Below are 23,647 nucleotides of genomic sequence, written 5' to 3'. Positions count from 1 at the left end.
TCTGTCTCTCTGCCCTTCCCCTACTCACATTCTGTCTCTATCTCTCAAAAATAAACATTAGAAAAAATTAAAAAAAATTTTACACAATCATGTACTAAACCATTTTTTAAACCTGAACATAACACTATTGTTTCAGTTAATACATCAGCAAGATCTTTTTTAAGTTTATTTATCTTGAGAGAAAGAGAGGGAGTGTGAGGGGGGAGGGACAGAGAGAGAGGGAGAGAAAGAATCCCAAGCTGGCTCCATACTGTCAGTGCACAGCCCGACTTGAGGCTCAATTCCACAAGCTGTGAGATCATGACCTGAGCTGAAATCAACGGTTGGATGTTTAAATGACTGAGTCACCCAGGCACCCCCCAAATCAGTAAGATCTTACTTATGCTAAGAATTTTCTTATTCCATTGAAATGCTTTGCTGTTAACATGAAGAAACTTTATAACTTTTTCACAATTTATATTACTGTAAAATAAAATTCAACTTGGACAAAAACATGATCATTAATATATTCAGAGAGCTAAGAGAAGACACTGGACTGACACAACCAAAATAGGAAGCTATTAAACAAGAACAATCAAGGGTGCCTGGGTGGCTCAGTCAGTTAAACATCTGACTTCAGTTCAGGTCATGATCTCACGGTTTGTGAGTTTGAGCCCCGCATCGGGCTCTGTACTAACAGCTCAGAGCCTGGAGCTTGTTTGGAGTCTGTGTCTCCCACTTTCTCTCTCTCTCTGCCCCTACCCCGCTGATGCTCTGTCTCTTTCTCTCTCAAAAATAAATAAACATTAAAAAAACAAATGTAAAAACAAGAACAATCATTGAATTGTACTAATGGGAAACCTCACACTGGAGAAGCATGTATGTGCACATTTGTTTGTATTTTTCATTAAACTTGCATGCCTTTCGGTAGGTCATGCAGGCTTCAGCAGTTAAGACAGGCACTACAACTTCCTACTGTTTTATACCCAAAACTTCAAAAACTTGTTACCAGGCAGGTATAGTGAAAATAACAATGCAAGAAAGCTGTAATGGTAAGAGATAATGGTCAGGGAATATACTAAAGTCTATGTGTCAAGAAAGGAATGCTTTCCTAGATCACATCCACAAAAACATAAATAAATAAACTACTACTTTACTTTAATAAAGTAGTCACTTTTGACTACTCTCCAACACTTATTTTCCAACCATAACAACACAGTTTCCTAAACAGTCTTGCTGTTTAACATCTATATATGTCTTTTCTTATGCTGTTCCCACCTCCAGGAGTGCCCTTCTCTTCCTTCTTGGCCTGGTTAAATCCTATTAATCTCTTAAAATTTCTCTTAAGAATTACCACTCCTCCTTGACCCTCATCTATTTATGATTTTTTTATTTTGTTTTCAAAGCTCACCAGATAATAAGCTCCCTGAAGATCATGATTCACTCAATTTATATCCCCAAAGCTCAACTCAGTACCTAGCACAGATACACTGGTCAATTTTAGGTCTTTTTCGTACTCACCATTTTGGCCTGAAGACCAAGCAGTTTTCTCACACGAAATGGTTTGACTAGAAAAGATAAAGAAAAGTACAATGCATGAGGTTCAGAATAAAAACAAACCACGTGGCTCATAAAACATCTTTGTACAACACATCAAAAATATAAACACTCTGTTCAATTAAACCATTAAGCAGACACTCTTAGATAAAAGCACAAAAAATAATTCCCACAAAATCTTGTCATTGAACTAATGCTACCAGTTAACTTTATAAAGGCCAATAGAAATGTTAATTCCAGATACTCTGTCGAACAGAGAGGACGATGGTGGGCGTAGGAGGACACTGTGATAACCTCCTGCTGATTGCTTAGATTCCACCCACATCTGCCTAAATAACCCAGAAAACCACCAGAAGACTAGCAGAACGAACTCTCCAGAGCCAAGCATAGACAAGAGGCCCACAGAAGAGGGTAGGAAGGGTGGAGAGGCAGTGCGTGCTACAGGGACTGGCGGGAGGAAGCCGGGGCGGTGGAGGGGCAGCCCACCCGGCAAGGCAGAGCCACCGAAGTCTGGCTTGCAAAAGCAGAGGGGCCGGACTCCATGAGTTCTGACAGCCAGCGGGACATAACATCTAGAATGTTAAAAGTAAACAGCTCTGCTCTCGGAGGGCGGGGAGGGTGGGGAGGTCAAGAGGACACCAGGAGGGAGAGTTGTTGAGCCCTGGAGGGACAGAACTCAGCAGGGGAACAAAGGTACTGGCAAGAGCCATTTCCCTCTCCCATCCCCCAGGAGAAATTCCAAAGGGAACCAGTTCTCATCACTGAACTTGCTTGCACCACACAAACACCCAATGCTTTGCTTCTGTGGATCCATCCCTCCCACAGGCCTGTTTCCCCACCCCCCACCCCTGGTGCTGCAGGGACCCTCCCAAGGGGACCACAGACAGCAAAGCGAGCTAAGCCTGCCCCTCCCACCCGAGCACCCTGCAGATCCACCCTGTCTAATACGCCCTTGGCCAGATCCCATCGAAGCAGCACCACAAGCCTGTCAGTGTGCAAGCAGCCCACACAGGGGCCACACCACTCCACAGTGAGTTTTGCCCCTGGGAGAGGGGAAGATAAGGTACACACCAGTCTGACTGTGGCCCCAGTGGTGGGCTGGGGACAGACTTCGGGTCTGACTGCGGCCCCACCCACCAACACAAGTTAGTCTGGACAGCACAAGGGAAGTGCTCTGCAGTTTGGACCTACTGTAGGGACTAACCTAAATGATAAAATGGAAGAATTCTCCTCAAAAGAAACTCCAGGAAGTAGTGACAGCTAACGAATTGATCAAAAACTATTTAAGCAATATAACGGAACAAGAATTTAGAATAATAGTCATAAAATTAATCACTGGGCTTGAATAAAGCATAGAGGATCTTGCTACAGAGATCAAGGGACTAAAAAATAGTCATGAGGACCTAAAAATGCTATAAATGAGGTGCAAAATAAAATGGAGGTGACCACAGCACGGATTGAAGAGGCAGAGGAGAGAACAGGTGAATTAGAAGATAAAATTATGGACAAAGAGGAAGCTGACAAAAAGAGAGATAAAAAAATCCAGGAGTATCAGGGGATAATTAAAGAACTAAGTGATGCTATCAAACAGAACAATATCCATATCATAGGAATTCCAGAAGAGGAAGAGAGAGATAAAGGGGCTGAAGGTGTACTTGAACAAATCATAGCTGAGAACTTCCCTCATCTGGGGAAGGAAAAGGTATTGAAATCCAAGAGGCACAGAGAACTCCGTTCAGACGTAACTTGAATCGATCTTCTGCATGATATATCATAGTGAAACTGGCAAAATACAAGGATAAAGAGCAAATTCTGAAAGCAGCTAGGGACAAACAGGCCCTAACTTACAAAGGGAGACCCATAAGACTAGTGCCAGACCTATCTACTGAAACTTGGCAGGCCAGAAAGGAATGGCAGGAAATCTTCAATGTGATAAACAGAAAAAATATGCAGCCAAGAATACTTTATCCAACAAGTCTGTCATTAAGAATAGAGAGATAACGGTTTTCCTAAAGGAAATAGAAGCAGAACAGCAAAGACACCCCAAACCCAGCAGAAGACAAATAATAAAGATCAGAACAGAAATAAACAATACAGAATCTAAAAAAACTATAGAGAAGATCAATGAAACCAGGAGTTGGTTTTTTGAAAAAATAAGCAAAATTGATAAACCTCTACCCAGGCTTCTCAAAAAGAAAAGAGAAAGGACTCAAATAGATAAAATCACAAAAGAAAATGTATTTATTACAACCAATCCCTCAAACATACATGCAATTATCAGGGAATATTATGAAAAATTATATGCCAACAAACTGGACAACCTCCTAAGCACCCACACACTTCCAAAACTCAAACAGGAAAAAATAGAAAACTTGAACAGATCCATAATCAGCGAAGAAATTGAATCATTTATCAAAAATCTCCCAACAAATACGAGTCCAGGACCAGATGGTTTCCCAGGGGAATTCCACCAGACATTTAGCAGAGATAATACTTATCCTTCTCAAGCTGTTGCAAAAGATAGAAAGGGAAGGAAAACTTCCAGACTCATTCTATGAAGCCAGCATTCCTTTGATTCCCAAAGCAGACAGAGACCCCGGAAAAAAGTACAGACCAATATCCCTGATGAATATGGATGCAAAAATTCTCAATAAGATACTAGCAATCGAATTCAACAGCATATAAAAAGAATTATTCACCATGATCAAGTGGGATTCACTCCTGGGCTGCAGGGCTGGTTCAACATTCGCAAAGCAATCAATGTGATACATCACATTAATAAAAGAAAAGTTAAGAACCATATGATCCTGTCAATCGATACAGAAAAAGCATTTGACAAAATTCAGCAACCTTTCCTAATAAAAACCCTCAAGAAAGTCGGGATAGAAGAAACATACTTAAACATCATAAAAGCCATTTATGAAAAGCCCACAGCTAATATCGTCCTCAATGGGGAAAAACTGAAAATTTTCCCCTGAGATCAGGAACAAGACAGGGATGTCCACTCCCACTGCTATTGTTTAACATAGTGTTGCAATCAGGCAACAAAAGGAAATCAAAGGCATCAAAATTGGCAAAGATGAAGTCAAGCTTTCACTTTTCGCAGATGACATTATAATATACGTTGAAAACCCGATAGACTCCACCAAAAGTCTGCTAGAACTGACACATTAATTCAGCAAAGTCACAGGATACAAAATCAATGTACAGAAATCAGTTGCATTCTTATACACTAATAATGAAACAACAGAAAGACAAATAAAGAAACTGATCCCATTCACAACTGCACCAAGAAGCATAAAATCCCTAGGAATAAACCTAACCAAAGATGCAAAAGATCTGTATGCTGAAAACCATAGAAAGCTTATGAAGGAAACTGAAGAAGATATAAAGAAATGGAAAAACATTCCATGCTCATGGATTGGAAGAATAAATATTGTTAAAATGTCAATACCACCCAAAGCAATCTACACATCAATGCAATCCCAATCCAACTAGCACCAGCATTCTTCTTGAAGCTAGAACAAGCAATCACAAAATTTGTATGGAACCACAAAAGGCCCCGAACAGCCAAAGTAATTTTGAAGAAGACCAAAGCGGAGGCATCACAATCCCAGACTCTAGCCTCTACTACAAAGCAGCAATCATCAAGACAGCATGGTATTGGCACAAAAACAGAAACATAGATGAATGGAATAGAATAGAAACCCCAGAACTAGACCCACAAAAGTATGGACAACTTTGACAAAGCAGTGAAGAATATCCAATGGAAAAAAGACAGTCTCTTTAACAAATGGTGCTGGGAGAACTGGACAGCAACATGCAGAAGGTTGAAACTAGACCACTTTCTCACACCATTCACAAAAATAAACTCAAAATGGATAAAGGACCTGAATGTGAGACAGGAAACCATCAAAACCTTAGAGGAGAAAGCAGGAAAAGACCTCTCTGACCTCAGCCGTAGCAATCTCTTACTCGGCACATCCCCAAAGGCAAGGGAATTAAAAGCAAAAATGAACTATTGGGACCTCACGAAGATAAAAAGCTTCTGCACAGCAAAGGAAACAACCAACAAAACTAAAAGGCAACCAACGGAATGAGAAAAGACATTTGCAAATGACATATCGGACAAAGGGCTAGTATCCAAAATCTATAAAGAGCTCACCAAACTCCATACCCGAAAAACAAATAATCCAGTGAAGAAATGGACAGAAAACATGAATAGACACTTCTCTAAAGAAGACATCCAGATGACCAACAAGCACATGAAAAGATGCTCAACATTGCTCCTCATCAGGGAAATACAAATCAAAAGCACACTCAGATACCACCTCACGCTAGTCAGAGTGGCTAAAATGAACAAATAAGGAGACTATAGATGCTGGCGAAGATGTGGAAAAACGGGAACCCCCTTGCACTGTTGGTGGGAATGAAAACTGGTGCAGCTACTCTGGAAAACAATGTGGAGATTCCTCAAAAAATTAAAAATAGATATACCCTATGACCCAGCAATAACACTGCTAGGAATTTACCCAAGGGATACAGGAGTGCTGTTGAATAGGGACACTTGTACCCCAATGTTTATGGTAGCACTTTCAACAATAGCCAAATTATGGAAAGAGCCTAAATGTCCATCAACCGAGGAATGGATAAAGAAGCTGTGGTGTATATATACGATGGAATACTACTTGACCATGACAAAGAATGAAATCTGGCCTTTTGTGGCAACGTGGATGGAACTGGAGAGTGTTATGCTAAGTGAAATAAGTCATACAGAGAAAGACAGATACCATATGTTTTCACTCTTATGTGGATCCTGAAAAACTTAACAGAAGTCCATGGGGGAGGGGAAAGGGAAAAAAAGTTAGAGAGGGAGGGAGGCAAACCATAAGAGACTCTTAAAAACTGAGAACAAACTGAGGGTTGATGGGTGGTGGGAGGGAAGGGAGGGTGGGTGATGGGCATTGAGGAGGGCACCCGTTGGGAGGAGCACTGGGTGTTGTATGGAAACAAACTTGACCATAAATTTCATATTAAAAAAAAATGTTAATTCCACAGAATAAATGTAGTAAAACTGGAATAAAAATACTCACCATTCTCTTTTCTGGTAAGTAAATATAGCAAATGGCACACATAAGGGCACTGTTAAAATATAAAATTTTAAAAAGAGAAATGACAATATATCTTGAACAGAGTGGCAACGCATCTTCCTCAAATGTCAATTTTATCCTGATTAAGTAAAAAGGCTGCAGAATTTTGCTGAACAATAGCTCTTAAAGCTTCCCTTTTTCATACTACATAGTAGTGGTAAAAACCAATAGCTTTAATTGGTATCTCATTACACTATTTTTAAGTTTCTTTTGGAATATAGAAACACTGCAGACAATTTAAAAAGAGAAAAAGATCCTTCTAGGGGCACCTGGGTGGCTCAGTCAGTTAAGCATCCAACTTCAGCTCAGGTCACGAACTCATGGCTTGTGCGCTCGAGCCCAGCATCAGGCTCTGTGCTGACAGCTCAGAGCCTGGAGCCTGCTTCAGATTCTGTCTTCCACTCCTTCTGCCCTTCCCATGCTCATGCTCTGTCTCTCTCTCTTGCTCTCTCTCAAAAATAAATATTAAAAAATTTAAAAAAAGATCCTTCTACCTAACAAAAATTCATGCATTCCTTCCAGTAGTCCATATTTAAGATACAAACTTAAAACTTTTATCTTGTTTCCCACTTAAAAGCATTTTCCCATGTTGCTTTGTCTTCAAAATAAGCATTTTCAATGATCTTAATATTGCAATGAGTGGATACTTCATAATTTAATTAACCATTTAGCTCTCAGTTTGGCAAATAGCACACATTCAATAGATTTGTTACTTAAGTTACTGAATGACTGGTTCCTTTATAACATTTCATTTTGAGTGTCCGTTTATTGAGGTTTTATTCTAGATTAGGGGTCAGCAAACTGCAGTTCATGTGGTTTTGTAAATGAAGTTTTAGCAAAACATAGCTACACACATTTCATTTATGAACTCTCTATAGCTGCTTTCCTGCTACCACAGCAGAGCTGAGTAGTTGTGACAGAGGTCTATGGCCCACAGAGCCTAAAATATTTACTATCCTGGCTCTTTACAGGAAGTTTGCCACTACCTGTTCTAGAAGAAAACATAGGAGAATATCTATTTTTTTTAACGTTTCTTTTTGAAGGAGAGAGAGCATGAACGGGGGAGGGGCAGAGAGGGAGACACAAAATCTGAAGCAGGCTCCAGACTCTGAGCCATCAGCACAGAACCCGATGTGGGGCTCGAACCCACAAACTGTGAGATCATGACCTGGGCTGAAGTCGGATGCTTAACTGACTGAGCCATCCAGGCGCCCCTAGGAGAAAATCTTTAGGACCAGAGGGTGGCATTTTTTTTTTCTTTCAGAAAAGAAAATGATAGCCACAAAATAAAACATGAAAGAAAAAGCCTCCATAAATTGGAGATCATTCAATTTAGAACATCTGTTTATTGGACAAATAAATAATCTATCACAGGGATGAGTAAACAATAACCTGTAGGTCAAATCCAGCCCACCACTGGTCATTATAAATAAAGTTTTATTGGAACATTGCCACAGTCATTTATGTATTGTCTGTAGCTGCTTTCACACTACATCAGCAGAATGAGCAGTTGTGACAGAGACAGTATGTCCCTTAAACCTAAATATTTACTAGTTGGTACTTTAAGAAAAATTTGCCAACACTTGCTGTAGATGTTAGGAAATCAAAAAAGTAGGGGCACCTGGATGGCTTAGTTAGTTAGGTATCCGACTCTTGATTTCAGCTCAGGTTATGATCCCACAATTCATGGGATGGAGCCCCACATGGGGCTCGATGCTGATAGCGCAGAGCCTGCTTAGGACTCTCTCTCCCTCTCTCTGCCCCTCCCCTGCTTGTGCACATGCTCTCTCTCAAAAATAAACATTTTTTTAAAAAAGTGATGTAATGGAATTAGAGAAGGCAACAAAAGCAAAGATTTTCTTTAAACAAATTTGTATTTTGGTAATCATGAATCTAAACTTTAAAATCTGAAGTACAACATTCCATATTGCCTGTTCTCTACTTAGAAATGGGTTCACATTCTGCACATACTTGTAAGAAGCATGAATTTAGATACAGGGTTTTTTCTTAAGGAAAGGACATACATTATGACCAAGTCTGATATAATCTACACAAAATACAGTAACATTGAGTAAAAAACTCACTACCTCATATCCCTAGGATATAAACCATTAGCAACACTATTTGTCATGCTGGGTATGAATGAGTGTCACACAATCACTTGCTCTGGGCTCCAACATTATAGGAACTCTGACATTCTTTTTCAATCACATCTAAAAAGGAATAACTCATATACATCTAGGACTTTACAAATGTCTTTCTGGCAAATAGTAAGCACTGCCTCTGAGTCACTTTTAAAGAGTCAGGCTCCCACCAAATTATATGAAAATAACTTTCTGAAGTAATGCTTTTAAAAGTTAGGTTCCTTGTTTCTTGATGTGGGTGATATTTACACAAATATGTTCAGTTTATGAAAATTAATTGAGCTGATCAATTATGATACAGGAAATTTTCTCTACATATATCATACTTCAATAAATATTTTTAAGAGACAGAAAAAGGGTAAAGAAAAAGAAAAAAAGTAGGTCCCCCTCCCTCTTGCCAAGCTGATCAAGAAACTCATTAGCATCATGAAAACCACTCAAGTACAGGTATATGATCTGACAAACATTTATGAGTATCTTGTGTTCATTCATTCATGAAACAAAAATTTATTGAGCAGTGACTAAAACAGACAAAAAGGCCTGCTCTTATGAAGTTTATATTCTATGTGCCATGAACAGTGTTACTAAATACTTGGGTTATAAAATGCTCAGTCTCTGCCTGGAAGAACTCAGTCTATTAAGCTATTACAAGAAAGGGGAAAGCATGCTTTAGTATTTCCCACTCTTAACAAAGTATGCTTAAACATAGAATTCATTTGTTTTGCATTTTGATTAGTTTAAGAACAAAAACCATATGAAGTTAAGAGAGATGTCAAAGGTAAAGGAGAGTCGATCACATACTACTTACCATTCATCCACTCCTGTGTACCACAGGACAAACAAAGGGATGAACATTAGTTACTCTTGTTATTCAAGGTACTTCACTTTCATTCTTGCATAGAAAAAGACTTCCTTTGACACTTAGTCCACCCAACTTCAGTACCTCCAACTTACCTATACTCTATCTGCTCACTACTAACCTCTTAGTGACTTCCAAAAGTTCACTGAGGACTTACACGTCTGACTCAGTCTTCTACTATAACCCTAATCCCAACCGCATGTCAGAAGATTTAATGTCTCTATCAACAAATCACCTTGTCCTTACAGCTTATTGACTTCTGAATTCCAATGACCTGATCACCATTTATAGAACTACTGTATATTAGATACCCTGATTGACCCTGCCTGCTTTCTTGCCAACTCAGAAATGTTGTTTTACATTGTATCCAGCTGTTTAAGTACATTTCTGAGCTGGCATGAAAGCAAAGAACTGCAGCTCCCAAAAGCAAAGTGAAAGAGAGAACACTGAATATTGAACAAGTTCTCACCCCAAGATTTCTGCCAAACCTTAAAAATCTTGAACTTACAGCTTTAATAGCTACAAAGGGAGGTAGGAGATGGGTAGGCAGGTGATAAAGCTTAGGACCCACCCAATGTGTGGAATATACAAGGGATCTATTAGAAAACTAGAAACCATCCAATGTGTGGAATATACAAACGATCTATTAGAAAACTAGAAACCTCAGGGAACCTGGGTGGCTCAATCAGTTGAGCGTCTGACTTCAGCTTCGGTCATGATCTCGCTGTTCATGAGTTTGAGCCCCACATTGGGCTGTCTGCTGTCAGCATGGAGCCCACTTCAGATCCTCTGTCTCCCTCTCTCCCTGCCCCTTCCCTGCTCATTCATTCTCTCTCAAAAATAAACATTATAAAAAATTTTAAAAAGAAAGAAAACTATGAACCTCAAGAACCACACCCTAAGCACCCAGGTATGAAATAAAAACAAATCCCACTGTGCTGAAGAGGACGGCAAGTAAACTTGCCTGTCCTGGCCTTGGAGATGGGTGAAAGGAAAATAAAGCCATTCCAAAGAATATGTAACCACAAGCCAGTCATATATAGGTCTACAGTTTGAATTTACACTAGTGATATGACCTGGAAAACCTCAAGTGAATAATTTTAAGTGGTTCCAGCTTGTACTTCCCAGAGAAAAACATATCTGATAAGGAACTTGTACCTAAAATATACAAAGAACACTTACAACCCAGTAACAAAAAGATACCCAATTAAAAAAATGGGCAAAGGATCTGAATAGACATTTCTCTAAAAAAGATATATACATAGCCAATAAGCACATGAAAAGATGTTCAACATCACTAATCATTAGAGAAACAAATCAAAACCACAACTAAATACCACTTTACATCCAGTAGGATGGCTGAAGTCAAAAAGTCAGACAAATTAAGTTGGTGAGGACATGATGAAATTGGTACCCTCATACACTGCTAGTAAATGGTCCAAACAGCTTGGTGATTCCTCAAAATTCTAAGCATAGAATTAACATACAACACAGCAATTCCACTGCCAGTTATATATCCAACAGAATTGAAAGCAGGGACTTGAACAGTTACTTGTATGCCAATGGTGACTGCAGCATTATTCATGGTAGCCAAAAGAGAACCAACCCAAGAGTCCATCAACTTGTGAACAAACAAAATGTGGTATATACACACAATGGAAAATTATTCAGTCATAAACATGAATGAAAATCTGATACATGCTATAACCTGGATGAAACTTGAAGACATTATGCTAAGTGAAAGAAGCCAGACACAAAACGACAAAAATTGTATGATTCTACTTATATAAGGTGTATAGAATAAGCAAATTCATAGAGGCAGAAAGTAGATTAGAGGTTACCAGGTGCTGGGAGAAGGAGGAATGGAGAGTTACTGTGTAACGAGTAGAGTTTCTGTTAGGGCAATGAAAACATTTTGGAAATAGATAGTAGTGATGCAATTAATGCCAATGAACTATACACTTAAAAATAGTTAAAGTGGTAAATTTTATGTTATGGAAAAAAATATAACAGGTTAAAAAAATGAACTACTGATATATGATACAACATGGATGAACCTTGAAAACATTATGCTAAGTAAAAGATGCCAGTCATAAAAGACTACATATGATTCCATTTATATGAAATGTCCAGAATAGGCAAGTCTCTGAAGACAGAAAATAGATTAGAAATAGGCAAATCTACTCAGTGATGAAAAAGAATGAAATCTTGCCATTCGCAACAACATGGATGGAGTTAGAGAGTATTAAGTGAAATAAGTCAGTCAGAGAAAGGTATCATGATTTCACTCATGTGTAGAATTTGAGAAACACAACAGATAACATAGGGGAAGGGAAGGAAAAATAAGATAAAAACAGAGAGGGATACAAACCATAAGAGACTCCTAAGTACAGAGAACTGAGGGTTGCTGGAGACATTGGGGTTGGGGGTATGGGCTAAATGGGTGATGGGCATTAAGTAGGGCACTTGTTGGGATGAGCACTGGGTGTTAACATGTAAGTGATGAGTCACTGGGCTCTACTCCTGAAGCCAAGATTACAATGTACGTTAACTAACTTGGAATTAAATTAAAAAACAGGCAAATATTTAAAGTCAGAAAATAAATTAGGAGTTGTTTAGGAACCCCTAAATAGAAAGATGGGGGAATGATAGATAAAGGGTATGGGGTTTTGGGGGTGATGAAAATGTCCTAAAATTGACTATTCTCATGTTGCACATATCTGTGAACATACTAAAAACCAGTGAATTGTATACCTTGAGGAGGTAGACTGTATGATATGTGAATTATATCTCAATAAAGCTGTTCTTAAAAAGTACCCAGAGAGAAAAGAAGAAATGACAGATTACAATTAAACAGAGTCAACAACAAGAGAAAGAAAGAGCCAGTGAAATAATATTTTCAATGTCCTGAGAGAATTTAACGGTCACCCTAGAACAGGGCACTCTAAGACATTTTCAGACAACAACAGTTTACTATCAAAAGATTCTCACTGAAAGAATATTCTAAAAGAAATTGATCTCAGATTGAAGGTCTGAGATGCAAAAACAAATGGTAAGCAAAGATATTGGTAAATAAGTGGGCAAATCTAAACAAACATCAACTGTGAAGATAATAATGATGTCAACTTCATGTGCGTGTGGAGAAGGGTGAAGAATGAGATAGAACTAAAACAAGACAATAGCATATAATCTGGAAAGGCTTTGATCAGAGGTAAAGCGTTCTTAGGACCTTGCCTCATTTAAGATGAGGGTAAAGATACTGGTTACCTTTAGCCTCTATGAAAAATCATATTAGAAATTAAAACTGAGAAAAATTGAAATGTTTATTAATTCATTAAAAAATAATATGCCCATTACATGCTAACATAAATAGCATATTCTATGAAAAATAACTATATTTTCCAGAAGAAAAACAGTAGGAAGAGTGACATTGTTGTACATTTTTACAATAAATATGCATGTTAAAATAGATACAATAACACCTAAAAGAACACACACAGAATGTATAACTTCCAAACAAGAATGGGGGAAAACCACAACCAATCGAAAATAACAGAGAAAGAGGGGGGGAAAAGGCAGAAAAAAGCCAATCATTTAGAAAGTTTCAAATAAGATCTTTGAATTTATTCCTAGTATATCAATAATCACTACACAGGTAAATAATTGTCTAGGTTAAAGACAAAAATCATCAAACAGGATTTAAAAATAAAATCTAGTTACATACTATTCAAAAGAGGCATCTAAGACATGAGGACAAAAAAGAAAAAAAGATTAAGTAAAACCCCAAAAGATGGAAATATACCAAGCAACTACCATCCAAAATAAAGCCAGAGTAGCAATGTCAGTCTCCTACAAAACAGACTAAAACAAAAAGCATTTCCAATAACAAAGAGTTACTCCATGTTTATTTATTTGGGGGGGTGGGCAGAGAAAGAGGGAGGGAGAGAATCCCAAGCAGGCTTTGCACTCAGAGCAGAGCATAATGGGCTCAATCTCATGACAGTGATATCACGATGTGAGCCATATCAAGAGTTGGACACTTAAGCAACTGAGCCACCCAGGCATCCCAAAGAGTTACTCCATGATAACAGGTTTGATTCATCAGAATGATAAGAAAACTATAATTGGGCAAACACCTAATAACAGATTCAAAATAAATAAAGCAAAAACTGACAGAACTTTAAAGAAAAACTGACAAATCTGCCATCACAGTGGGAGATTTTCAACATACTTTACTCCATAATCGATAGACGGGCAGCAACAACAACAAATCCATAAGGAAACAGAAAATGTCAATTCCAATAACCTTCATTCCCTCACTCTACTTCAACAACTCTCTCGCCCTGGTCACTCTGAATCTTGTCATCACACTGAACCATCAACTCCTGAACCTTAAGCTCCAATGCAACAATTTCCTATTATTCCAGCTTTTAACCCCACTATAGGTCTTGACAATCACCAAAGCATTCCAAACCTCAGCTGTGTATGTTCCCAGTCTGCCCTCTTCTGTCTTCACCTACTTCCCCTTTCTATCTAGACTCCCTGGTCCATCAGTTCAATCACGCTCTTGTATTCTTATCTGACCTATCCTTTGCATATTAGTAACATTACATATCCATGCTCTCTAACCCCATCTGGGCCTTCAAAACTTCTGTCTCTAATCATCTCCCATTCCCATTTCCATCAGAAGCTATTTCAAAATGTATACTGTCTCCTCAAACATAGTATTTTATCTTCCCCTCCTCACTGTTAGAAGACTTTGTCTCCTACTTGAGTGAAAACTTGAAAAAAAATTACCACTGGGCAGGAACTCCCTCAACTGTGTCCCTTACTAACCCCCACATGTATTAGCATCAACACCCATCCTTTTTCCTTATTGTCAGGAGAGGTATCTTGCTTCCTACAGAAAACAAATTCCTATAATTTTAACTCTGATCCCTAGTCTTATTTTGATGCCTTTCCTCTATACCACCACAGAACCCTGTGGATACTCTCATAGGATTTATCACCTTGTACTTATCTTTTCCCCTACTACCTTTAAAGATCTTCCAGGCTAAGTCTCTTACTAGGTAGCTTACCTCAGCAAAGTTATTTAGCTTTTCCATGCCTAGTTGTCTCTTCTCTAAAAAGGGAATGATACAATTTTGCCGTAAATCCTGGCTCTAGTCATGTGACCCTAGGTAATTATTTGACTTCTTTGTGCCTCAAGACTCCTCATCTCTAAAACAGAAAAACAAAGGGGCACCTGGGTGGTTCAGTTGGTTAAACGTCCAATTTTGGCTCAGGTCATGATCTCACGGTTCGTGGGTTCGAGCCTGTGTCAGGCTCTGTGCTGACAGCTCACAGCCTGGGGCCTATTTTGGATTCCGTGTCTCCCTCTCTCTCTGCCCCGCCCCTGCTCACACTCTGTCTCTCTCTCATTCTCTCTCTCTCAAAAAATAAAATAAAACGGGGGCACCCGGGTGGCTTAGTCTGTTAAGCGTCCAACTTCGGCTCAGGTCACGATCTTGTGGTTCGTGAGTTCCAGCCCCACGTCAGAATCTATGGTGACAGCTCAGAGCCTGGAGCCTACTTCAGAATCTGTGTCTCCCTCTCTCTCTCTGCCCCTCCCCCACTCGTGCTCTGTCTCTCTCTCAAAAATAAATAAACATTAAAAAAATTAATGGCACAAAAACAGACACTCAGATCAATGGAACAGAATAAATAAGCCAGAAATAGACCCACAAACATATGGCCAACTAATCTTTGACAAAGTAGGAAAGAATATCCGATGGAATAAAGACACTCTCTTCAGCAAATAGTGCTGGGAAAACTGAACAGTGACATGCAGAAAAGTGAACCTGGACCACTTTCTTACACCATACACAAAAATAAACTCAAAATGGATGAAAGACCTAAATGTAAGACAGGAAGCCATCAAAATACTTGAGGAGAAAGCAGGCAAAAACCTCTTTGACGTTGGCTGCAGCAACTTCTTACTCAACACATCTCCAGAGGCAAGGGAAACAAAAGCAAAAATGAACTATTGGGACCTCATCAAGATAAAAAGCTTCTGCACAGGGAAGGAAACAATTAGCAAAACTAAACGGCAACCAACAGAATAGGAGAAGATACTTGCAAACAATATATCAGATAAAGGGTTAGCATTCAAAATCTATAAAGAACTTATCAAATTCAACACCCAAAAAAACAAATAATCCAGTGAAGAAATGGGCAAAAGACATGAATAGACACTTCTCCAAAGAAGACATCCAGATGGTCAACTGACACATGAAAAAAATGCTCAGCATCACTCATCATCAGGCAAATACAAATCAAAACCACAATGAGATACCACCTTACACCTGTCAGAATGGCTAACATTAACAACTCAGGCAATAGCTGTGACGAGGATGTGGCGGAAGGAGAACACTTTTGCACTGCTGGTGGGAATGCAAACTGGTGCAGTCACTCTGGAAAACGGTTCCTCAAAAATTAAAAATAGAACTACCCTATGACCCAGCAATTACACTACTAGGTATTTATCCAAGGGATACAGGTATGCTGTTTTGAAGGGGCACATGCACCTCTATATTTATAGCGGCACTATCCATAGCCATTGATGGATGAATGGATAAAGAAGATGTGGTATGTACATATACATACACAACGGAGTATTACTCAGCAATCAAAAAGAATGAAATTTTGCTACTTCCAACTATGTGGATGGAACTAGAGGGTATTATGCTAAGCGAAATCAGTCAAAGAAAGACAAAAATCATGACTTCACTCATATGAGGACTTTAAGATACAAAACAGATGAACATAGGGGAAGGGAAGCAAAAATAATATAAAAACAGGGAGGGGGTGAGGCACCTGGGTGGCCCAATCGGTTGAGCATCCACTTTGGCTCGGTCATGATCTCACGGTTTGTGAGTTCGAGGCCTGCGTCGGGCTCTGTGCTGTCAGCTCAGAGCCTGGAGCCTGCTTCGGATTCTGTGATTCCCTCTCTCTCTTCTCCTCCCCCACTCACGCTCTGTCCCTCTCTCTCTCTCTCAAAAAATGAATAAACGTTAAAAAAAATTAAAAAAAAAAAACAAAACAGGGAGGGGGACAAAACATAAGAGACTCTTAAATATGGAGAACAGAGGGTTACTGGAGGGGTTGTGGGAAGAGGGATGGGCTAAATGGGTAAGGGGTATTAAGGAACCGACTCCTAAAATCATTGTCGCACTATATGCTAACTAACTTGGATGTAAATTTAAAAAATAAATTAAATTTAAAAAATTAAATAAAGCATTAAAAATTTTTAAAGAAAATAATAAAATAAGGATAAAAGCCTATATCTTGTAAGGTTGTCAAGAGACTTAAATGGGTTAAAACCACATTTTATCTCGTGTATATTTTATTTATTTATTTTTTTTTTCAGTTGTTATGACTTTATTGCATACAAGGCAAGCTTCATGAGCATGAGACCTATGCAGTTACACAGAACCCAATCTTTTTTTTTTAATTTTTATTTTTTATTTTTTAATATATGAAATTTACTGTCAAATTGGTTTCCATACAACACCCATCGTGTATATTTTATACTTACACACATTTTAGTTTGGCCCAGCTAACTTTCTAGTGTTCACTAGTCACATGAGGTTAATGGCTACCATACTGGACAGCGCAAGTACAAAAAATAGTAGGTGCTCAATAAACATTTTTTAAAAGTAAGCTCTGTGTCTAACATGGGGCTTGAACTCATGACCCAAGATCAAGTCACATGTTTCACTGACTGAGCCAGCCAGATGCCCCTCAATATTTTTTTAAAGGAATATTGATGTAAAAAAATATTGAATTTTAAAGGAATATTTCAGAACCCCAGGACTAGAAAAAATACTTTACATAATCCAATATTTTTTTTTACATTTTAAATCTCTGAAAATAGGACTAATCTTATAATTGATGCCATATGACAGTTTTAATGACAGCACTTTTTAGTAGTGGTTCATAAGATAATGATGTCTCTTACAATTGATGGCATCTTAGAGTTGATAAAATAACTGTATATAAAGCACAGAATGCCTAGCATATAAGCCTCACATATATTAACTATTATGTCTTACTGTTATTTGTATTTTCAATTCTAAATTCAATGTCTGGCATAGTATGCAGTTAATAAATGTTCATTAAGTGAATTTCTACAGGATGCCTTGTGCTCTAAAACTTTGTACATCTAAATCCAAATATATTATATGCCTTCCAAAACTACCTCCTTCCCTTTTATGTTCAAAGTTACCATCATTCTGAGCCATGCTGAGAAATGGCTCAGATCTTGATCTCCTGATCCTTTCCTTAATCCAGTTTAGGTACCAGATCCTGTCAATTCTTCCTTTATAATTTCCACCAAAACCTGTCCTTTCACTTTTTCATCCCCACTGCCACCTCCTTAGTTTAGGACAGTGGTTCTCAAACCTTTTGGTCTCAAGACTCTTTACGTTCTTAAAACTTAGAGGATCCCAAAGAGCTTTTGTTTATCTGGTTTATATCTATAGATACCCACCATATTAGAAATTAAAACTGAGAAATTTAAAAATGGTTATTAATCCATTAAAAAATAATAAACCCATTACATGCTAACATAAATGACATATTTTATGAAAAACAACTAATTCTCCAAAAAAAAAAAAGACTAGAGTGACATTAATGTTTCAGACTTAATAGAATACAGCTGGATTCTCTGCTTCAGCACTAAACCTGGTGCCCTTTGTTTTCACTGAAGTAAATGAAGAAAATCCAGCCTCACAGACACGTAGTCAAAAAAGAAAGGAATATTTTAATACCCTTTTCATAAAATGGTGTATATTAGTCTTGATAAATGGCAGTCTCTTAAGAGTTAGCTGCAATGTGGAATCTGAAACCTTATTAATGAACTCTTTGTACTGTTCTATTAAAATTCATTGGTGTATAAAATTAAAGTCTGTTGAAAAAACATTAAAGAAATAGTCTTTTGAAAAAGTATTACGTAAATAAATAAAATTCATTGATATATCTTGCATTTTGAATGGATCTTTCACCCATGTATAATTTTATAACATCACACTTAGTCATCTGGAAAAGACTGGTTTATTGAGTTATACCAAGCTTCCAAATATTGACACATTTCATTACAATTCACATTTATTATTATTGTTACCAATCTCATCAGAAAAGTTTAAGTATTGGGAAGCTGTCAAGTTCACAGTGGTAGATACAAATTTTCCCAACTCATAATTTTCACTTGAAAGCTCAAATCAGTGGGAACAAATACTTCAAGTTGTTTCCTTTGAAATGACAGGCTGGCTTTTCATTTTTGAGAAAACATCTGCCAAATACCCACATCTGAATAACCATAGTTTAAACGTCAGTCATTCAAGTAAAAATGGTATTCCATGAAGAAAGCAGCTAGTTTAGCTCACAACTCAATCACATAAGTGCTATTCCTCAGGACAACAATTGTACTTTAGTACACAGAAGGGATTTATTTGTATTTCCTATTTCATCACACAGAATATTAAAAACATGTCTCAAAGGTTGAAATTTAGTAAAATTAATGCATTATTTTTTACTGCTTCATTTGAGAGATTAAGAGAAACTAGCATTTTTGTTTTTTACTACAGTGAAGAACAAAATGACCATTAATACAGTTTGGCCCCACTGCCCTGATTCTGGCTAAGGCACCAGTGAGAGAGTGAGAGAGTGAGAGAGAAAGAGAGAGCACAAACTGGGGAGGGGCAGAAAGAGAGGGAGACACAGAATCGAAGCAGGTTCCAGGCTCCAAGCTGTCAGCACAGAGCCCAACGCGGGGCTCGAACTCACAAACCATGAGATCATGACCTGAGCTGAACTCAGACGCTTAACCAACTGAGCCACCCAGTCGCCCCTCAGGCACCAGTTATATTCACCATTACTTTATAGCACCATCAGTGCAAATGCCAACACAATGAAAATAGCAGATAACATCTTGACATTGCTATGAAAATAATTTTGACCTCTCAGAACTCCTGAATCAGGGAGACTCAAGGGGCCCACAAATCATATTTGAGCATTTCTAGTCTAGGACTTCATCACTTTATACCTGGATTATCATATTAGTCTCCTAACTATTCTTCCCAACACTAGCCTCTCTCCTTATTCATATTGTTTGGCATACTAAACACAACTTCCAACAATTCTGCTTTCAACATGTTCTTCCCAAAAATTATCACTGATTTCCCCACTGGATAGAGGATAAAGTTCAAATTCTTTAGCATCACCTTAAGACCTCTACAATCTTTCCTCATCCAACTTTTTCAGCCCTACCTTCCACCACTGCCTGACACAACTGTAGTTAAGTCAGACTGATCTATTGAAGTTCTCTGGGAACAAAATTTACACAGCTAACACCTTTGCTTGAAATGTTCCTGTCATATGAAATATTTCCTTTTATCAAATCTCACATCCTATTCAACCTTCAAGGACTAGCTTGATGCCCACATACTTTATTTATGATGCTTTTTCTAATCACTCTGGTTTACAGTGCTCTCTTCCTTCTTGGAAAAGTCACAGCAATTATTATCCCCACATTGTCATATACTGTCTTTGATAATTTAACTCTTAAGATATTATTTAACTTTATGTACTTTCCTTAATCCCCCAACTGGATTTTAAATCCCTGGAATACAGAAACTCTCTGCTAAACTTTTAATCTTCTACAATGCCTAGTACAATGCAACGAATACAGTGAAAACATCAATTTTTAAAAGTAAAATCAATGAATGAATTTCCTTTCCAAATCCAAGAGGAATTTGGTTAAATGAATGATTCACACGGTCTATGAACTACTGATGGCCCTTGAAAGTCTTCCAGGTGGACAGTAGATTGATTTCTTAGAGTTACTAATGTTTTCAAGGGGAATAATTATGCTATTTCATCAAAATCAGTCCACTAGCATCTCATCAAAAGCAATCCTCTCCTCATTAATTCTGATGAGGTTTTTGCAGTGGTAATACAAGAAAATGTAGAATAAGTGACCCACAGGACTCTGTTAAAGTGGTTTTAAAGGGAAAAGATTACAATCACTGCCCTAAATTAGCAGAGACTCCAATGTGGAGTCGATTCTATCTGTAACATTTCCTTAAAAGAAAATATAAAGCAAATATGGTAAAAACTTTGTTAATATGAAAGACAGGTGCAAGAGTGTTATGCTTTATACTTTTCTGTATGTTTAACATTTTATTTTTAATTTTTTTAATGTTTATTTTTAATTTTTTTGATGTTTATTTTTGAGAGAGATAGCACAAGCAGGGGAGGGGCAGAGAGGGAGGGAGACATAGAATCCTAAGCAGGCTCCAGGCTCTGAGCTGTCAGCCCAGAGCCCGACGCAGGGCTCTAATTCACATGTTGTGAGATCATGACCTGAGCCGAGGGGAACACTCAACCAACTGAGCCACCCAGGAGCCCCTTTTTTTAAAATGTTTATTACTTATTTTTTGAGAGAGAAAGAGAGAGAGAGAGAAAGAGACAGAGACAGAGCATGAGCTGGGAGGGGCAGAGAGAGAGGGAGACACAGAATCCAAAGTAGGCTCTGGCTCTGAGCTGTCAGCACAGAGTCCAACATGGGGCTCAAACTCACGAACCAGATCATGACCTGAGCCGAAGTCAGAGGCTTAACCAACTGAGCGACCCAGGTGCCGCTGACTATTTTAAAATAAGGAAAAACAGGGGCAACTAAGTGCCTCAGTCGGTTAAGCCTCCAACTTCAGCTCAGGTCATGATCTCACGGTTCATGAGTTCAAGCCCCGCATCGAGCTCTCTGCTGGCTATCTGCTGTTGGCATAGACCCGGCTTTGGATCCTCTGTCCCTCTATCTCTCTGCCCTTCCCTGCTCACGTTCTCTCTCTCTCTCTCTCTCTCTCTCCATCTCTCTCTCAATAAATAAATAAATAAATAAATAAACAAACAAACAAACAAACTTAAAAAACTTTAAAAAATATTTAAAATAAGGAAAAACAGGGCACTGGGGTGGCTCAGCCGGTTGAGCATCCAACTCTCAGTTTTGGCTCAGGTCATGATCTCATGGGTTCATGAGTTTGAGCCCTGTGTCTGACAGCACAGAGCCTGCTTGGGATTTCTCTCTCTCTTCCCTTCCCCAGCTCATGCGCATGCGTGCTCTGCCTCACTCTCTCAATAAATAAATTAACATTTAAAAATAAAAATAAGGAAAAACTCATTGTGTGGCACTTTGAAGCACATATCATGTGCCAATATACAAGAGCGTACCATTTGATTGATGCATGATGTCCAATTTTTACTTACCAGTGCATCATCTTCCAATGAGGCAAAAAAGAAGCCATAGAGTAAGTTAATTTGCTCCTTGTGATCAATGAAGTCAAACATAGCAACCAGCCAACGATAAAAAAGTACCTATCAAGAGACAAAATGCTTATCTTTAGAGAAATATAACTGGCACAGGAGAGAGCTTAATTGCCCACTCAGGGCTATTTTAGAGGCCTCTAGCACAAAGTAGGATAATAGATTTTATATCTCAGTAAAAAATTTCTGCTTGAGCAGAGTCCCTGCATCAAGTTATATTGTTCCAAAACCACAGGCTTTCCACAAAAAGCCACTGCCATTACTCCATAAGTGGCTCTTCCTTGCCAGCCCTTAAGTGGTTCTGAAGGACTTATCATCAAAGTGTTTAAAAAGATTACCTTGGTGCTACCAGAACACTTGCCAACACAAAGCCAGGAGACCGCCTTAACCACAGAATCTTCTGATATTAGAGTTGTTGGAATCATGCACTTCAATATCCGAGTGTTTACAACATTTCCTGGAAAGCAGACAAAACTGCAAATTAAACTACATTTTAGAATCTTGTTTATTACTTTACTATTATTCACTTAGTCCAAAAAAATCTCACTGTATACTGAAGACAATAAACAACAGTAATATTTGATAGATCTCTTATCATCATTTCAAAACATAGTTTCAAAAAAAATGTACCTTTAACTTCTAATATAAACTATAAAGCAAATTCTTGGACTCTATATTTCTATTTAAAAAAGGAGGATGAGTACAGGGTTTCTCTTTGGGGTGATGAAAATGTGTGGGAATTAGAAAGTGGTGATGATTGTACAACTCTGTGAATATGCTAAAAAAAATCCTGAACTGCATACTTGAAGAGTGAATTCTATGGAATGTGAATTATACTTCAAAAAAAGCCTTACAAATTTCAAAGATTATTTTTTATTTAGTTATTTTTTTTTTCAACGTTTTTTATTTATTTTTGGGACAGAGAGAGACAGAGCATGAACGGGGGAGGGGCAGAGAGAGAGGGAGACACAGAATCGGAAACAGGCTCCAGGCTCCGAGCCATCAGCCCAGAGCCTGACGCGGGGCTCGAACTCACGGACCGCGAGATCGTGACCTGGCTGAAGTCGGACGCTTAACCGACTGCGCCACCCAGGCGCCCCATTTAGTTATTTTTTAATGGCACAATAGATTCTTATTTAAAGCTACAGACAGACATCTTGCATGAGCTGCTTCATTTAAGAATAAATATATTTGTATTCTCCATCCCTCCCAAAAAGTGGGGAGGACAGCAGAATGAAACAGCTATTCTTGGAATTAGCTGGCAGTAATATCATTCTATACTGGTCCAATCTTTCCATCATACTCTCTGGCTTCCATGGTATACTTCCATCTGGTAATAGAAGTGATGCTGCAAATAGCTTTGTACACACCCTATATCAATTTCTGCTTATGAAGGTTTCAAGAATTAAATGCATATCTCATCAATTTTTTTGGTACATAAACATTGTTTCATTTGCATTATAATGTAATCACACCAGTCACTGAAAAAACAACTATTCTCAACTTCTCATGCAAATAGAATTTTCAAAAGCATCTTGGATCCATGTCTTTAACCACTGTTTCACATGCATTACAGTGTGCTGATCACATCCATTCAC

General features: G+C 38.3%; 1 protein-coding gene across 2 annotated transcripts in view; it reads right to left on the bottom strand.

Moving 5' to 3' along the window:
• CENPI (centromere protein I) overlaps positions 1-23,647 on the bottom strand; it is an 80,214-nt gene that overhangs the window by 48,969 nt on the left and 7,598 nt on the right. For both annotated transcript variants that reach the window (XM_058714731.1, XM_058714732.1), the window contains exons 4-7: positions 22,388-22,506; positions 21,993-22,100; positions 6,630-6,678; positions 1,501-1,547 (exon numbers count right to left, since the gene is read on the bottom strand). In XM_058714731.1, coding sequence (XP_058570714.1) covers positions 1,501-1,547; positions 6,630-6,678; positions 21,993-22,100; positions 22,388-22,506 — 323 coding nt within the window. The remainder of the gene's footprint in view (positions 1-1,500; positions 1,548-6,629; positions 6,679-21,992; positions 22,101-22,387; positions 22,507-23,647) is intronic.

Source organism: Neofelis nebulosa, chromosome X (genome assembly GCF_028018385.1).
Source record: "Neofelis nebulosa isolate mNeoNeb1 chromosome X, mNeoNeb1.pri, whole genome shotgun sequence".
NCBI classification, from domain to species: domain Eukaryota; kingdom Metazoa; phylum Chordata; class Mammalia; order Carnivora; family Felidae; genus Neofelis; species Neofelis nebulosa.
This window is presented reverse-complemented; position numbering and strand designations above follow the sequence as displayed.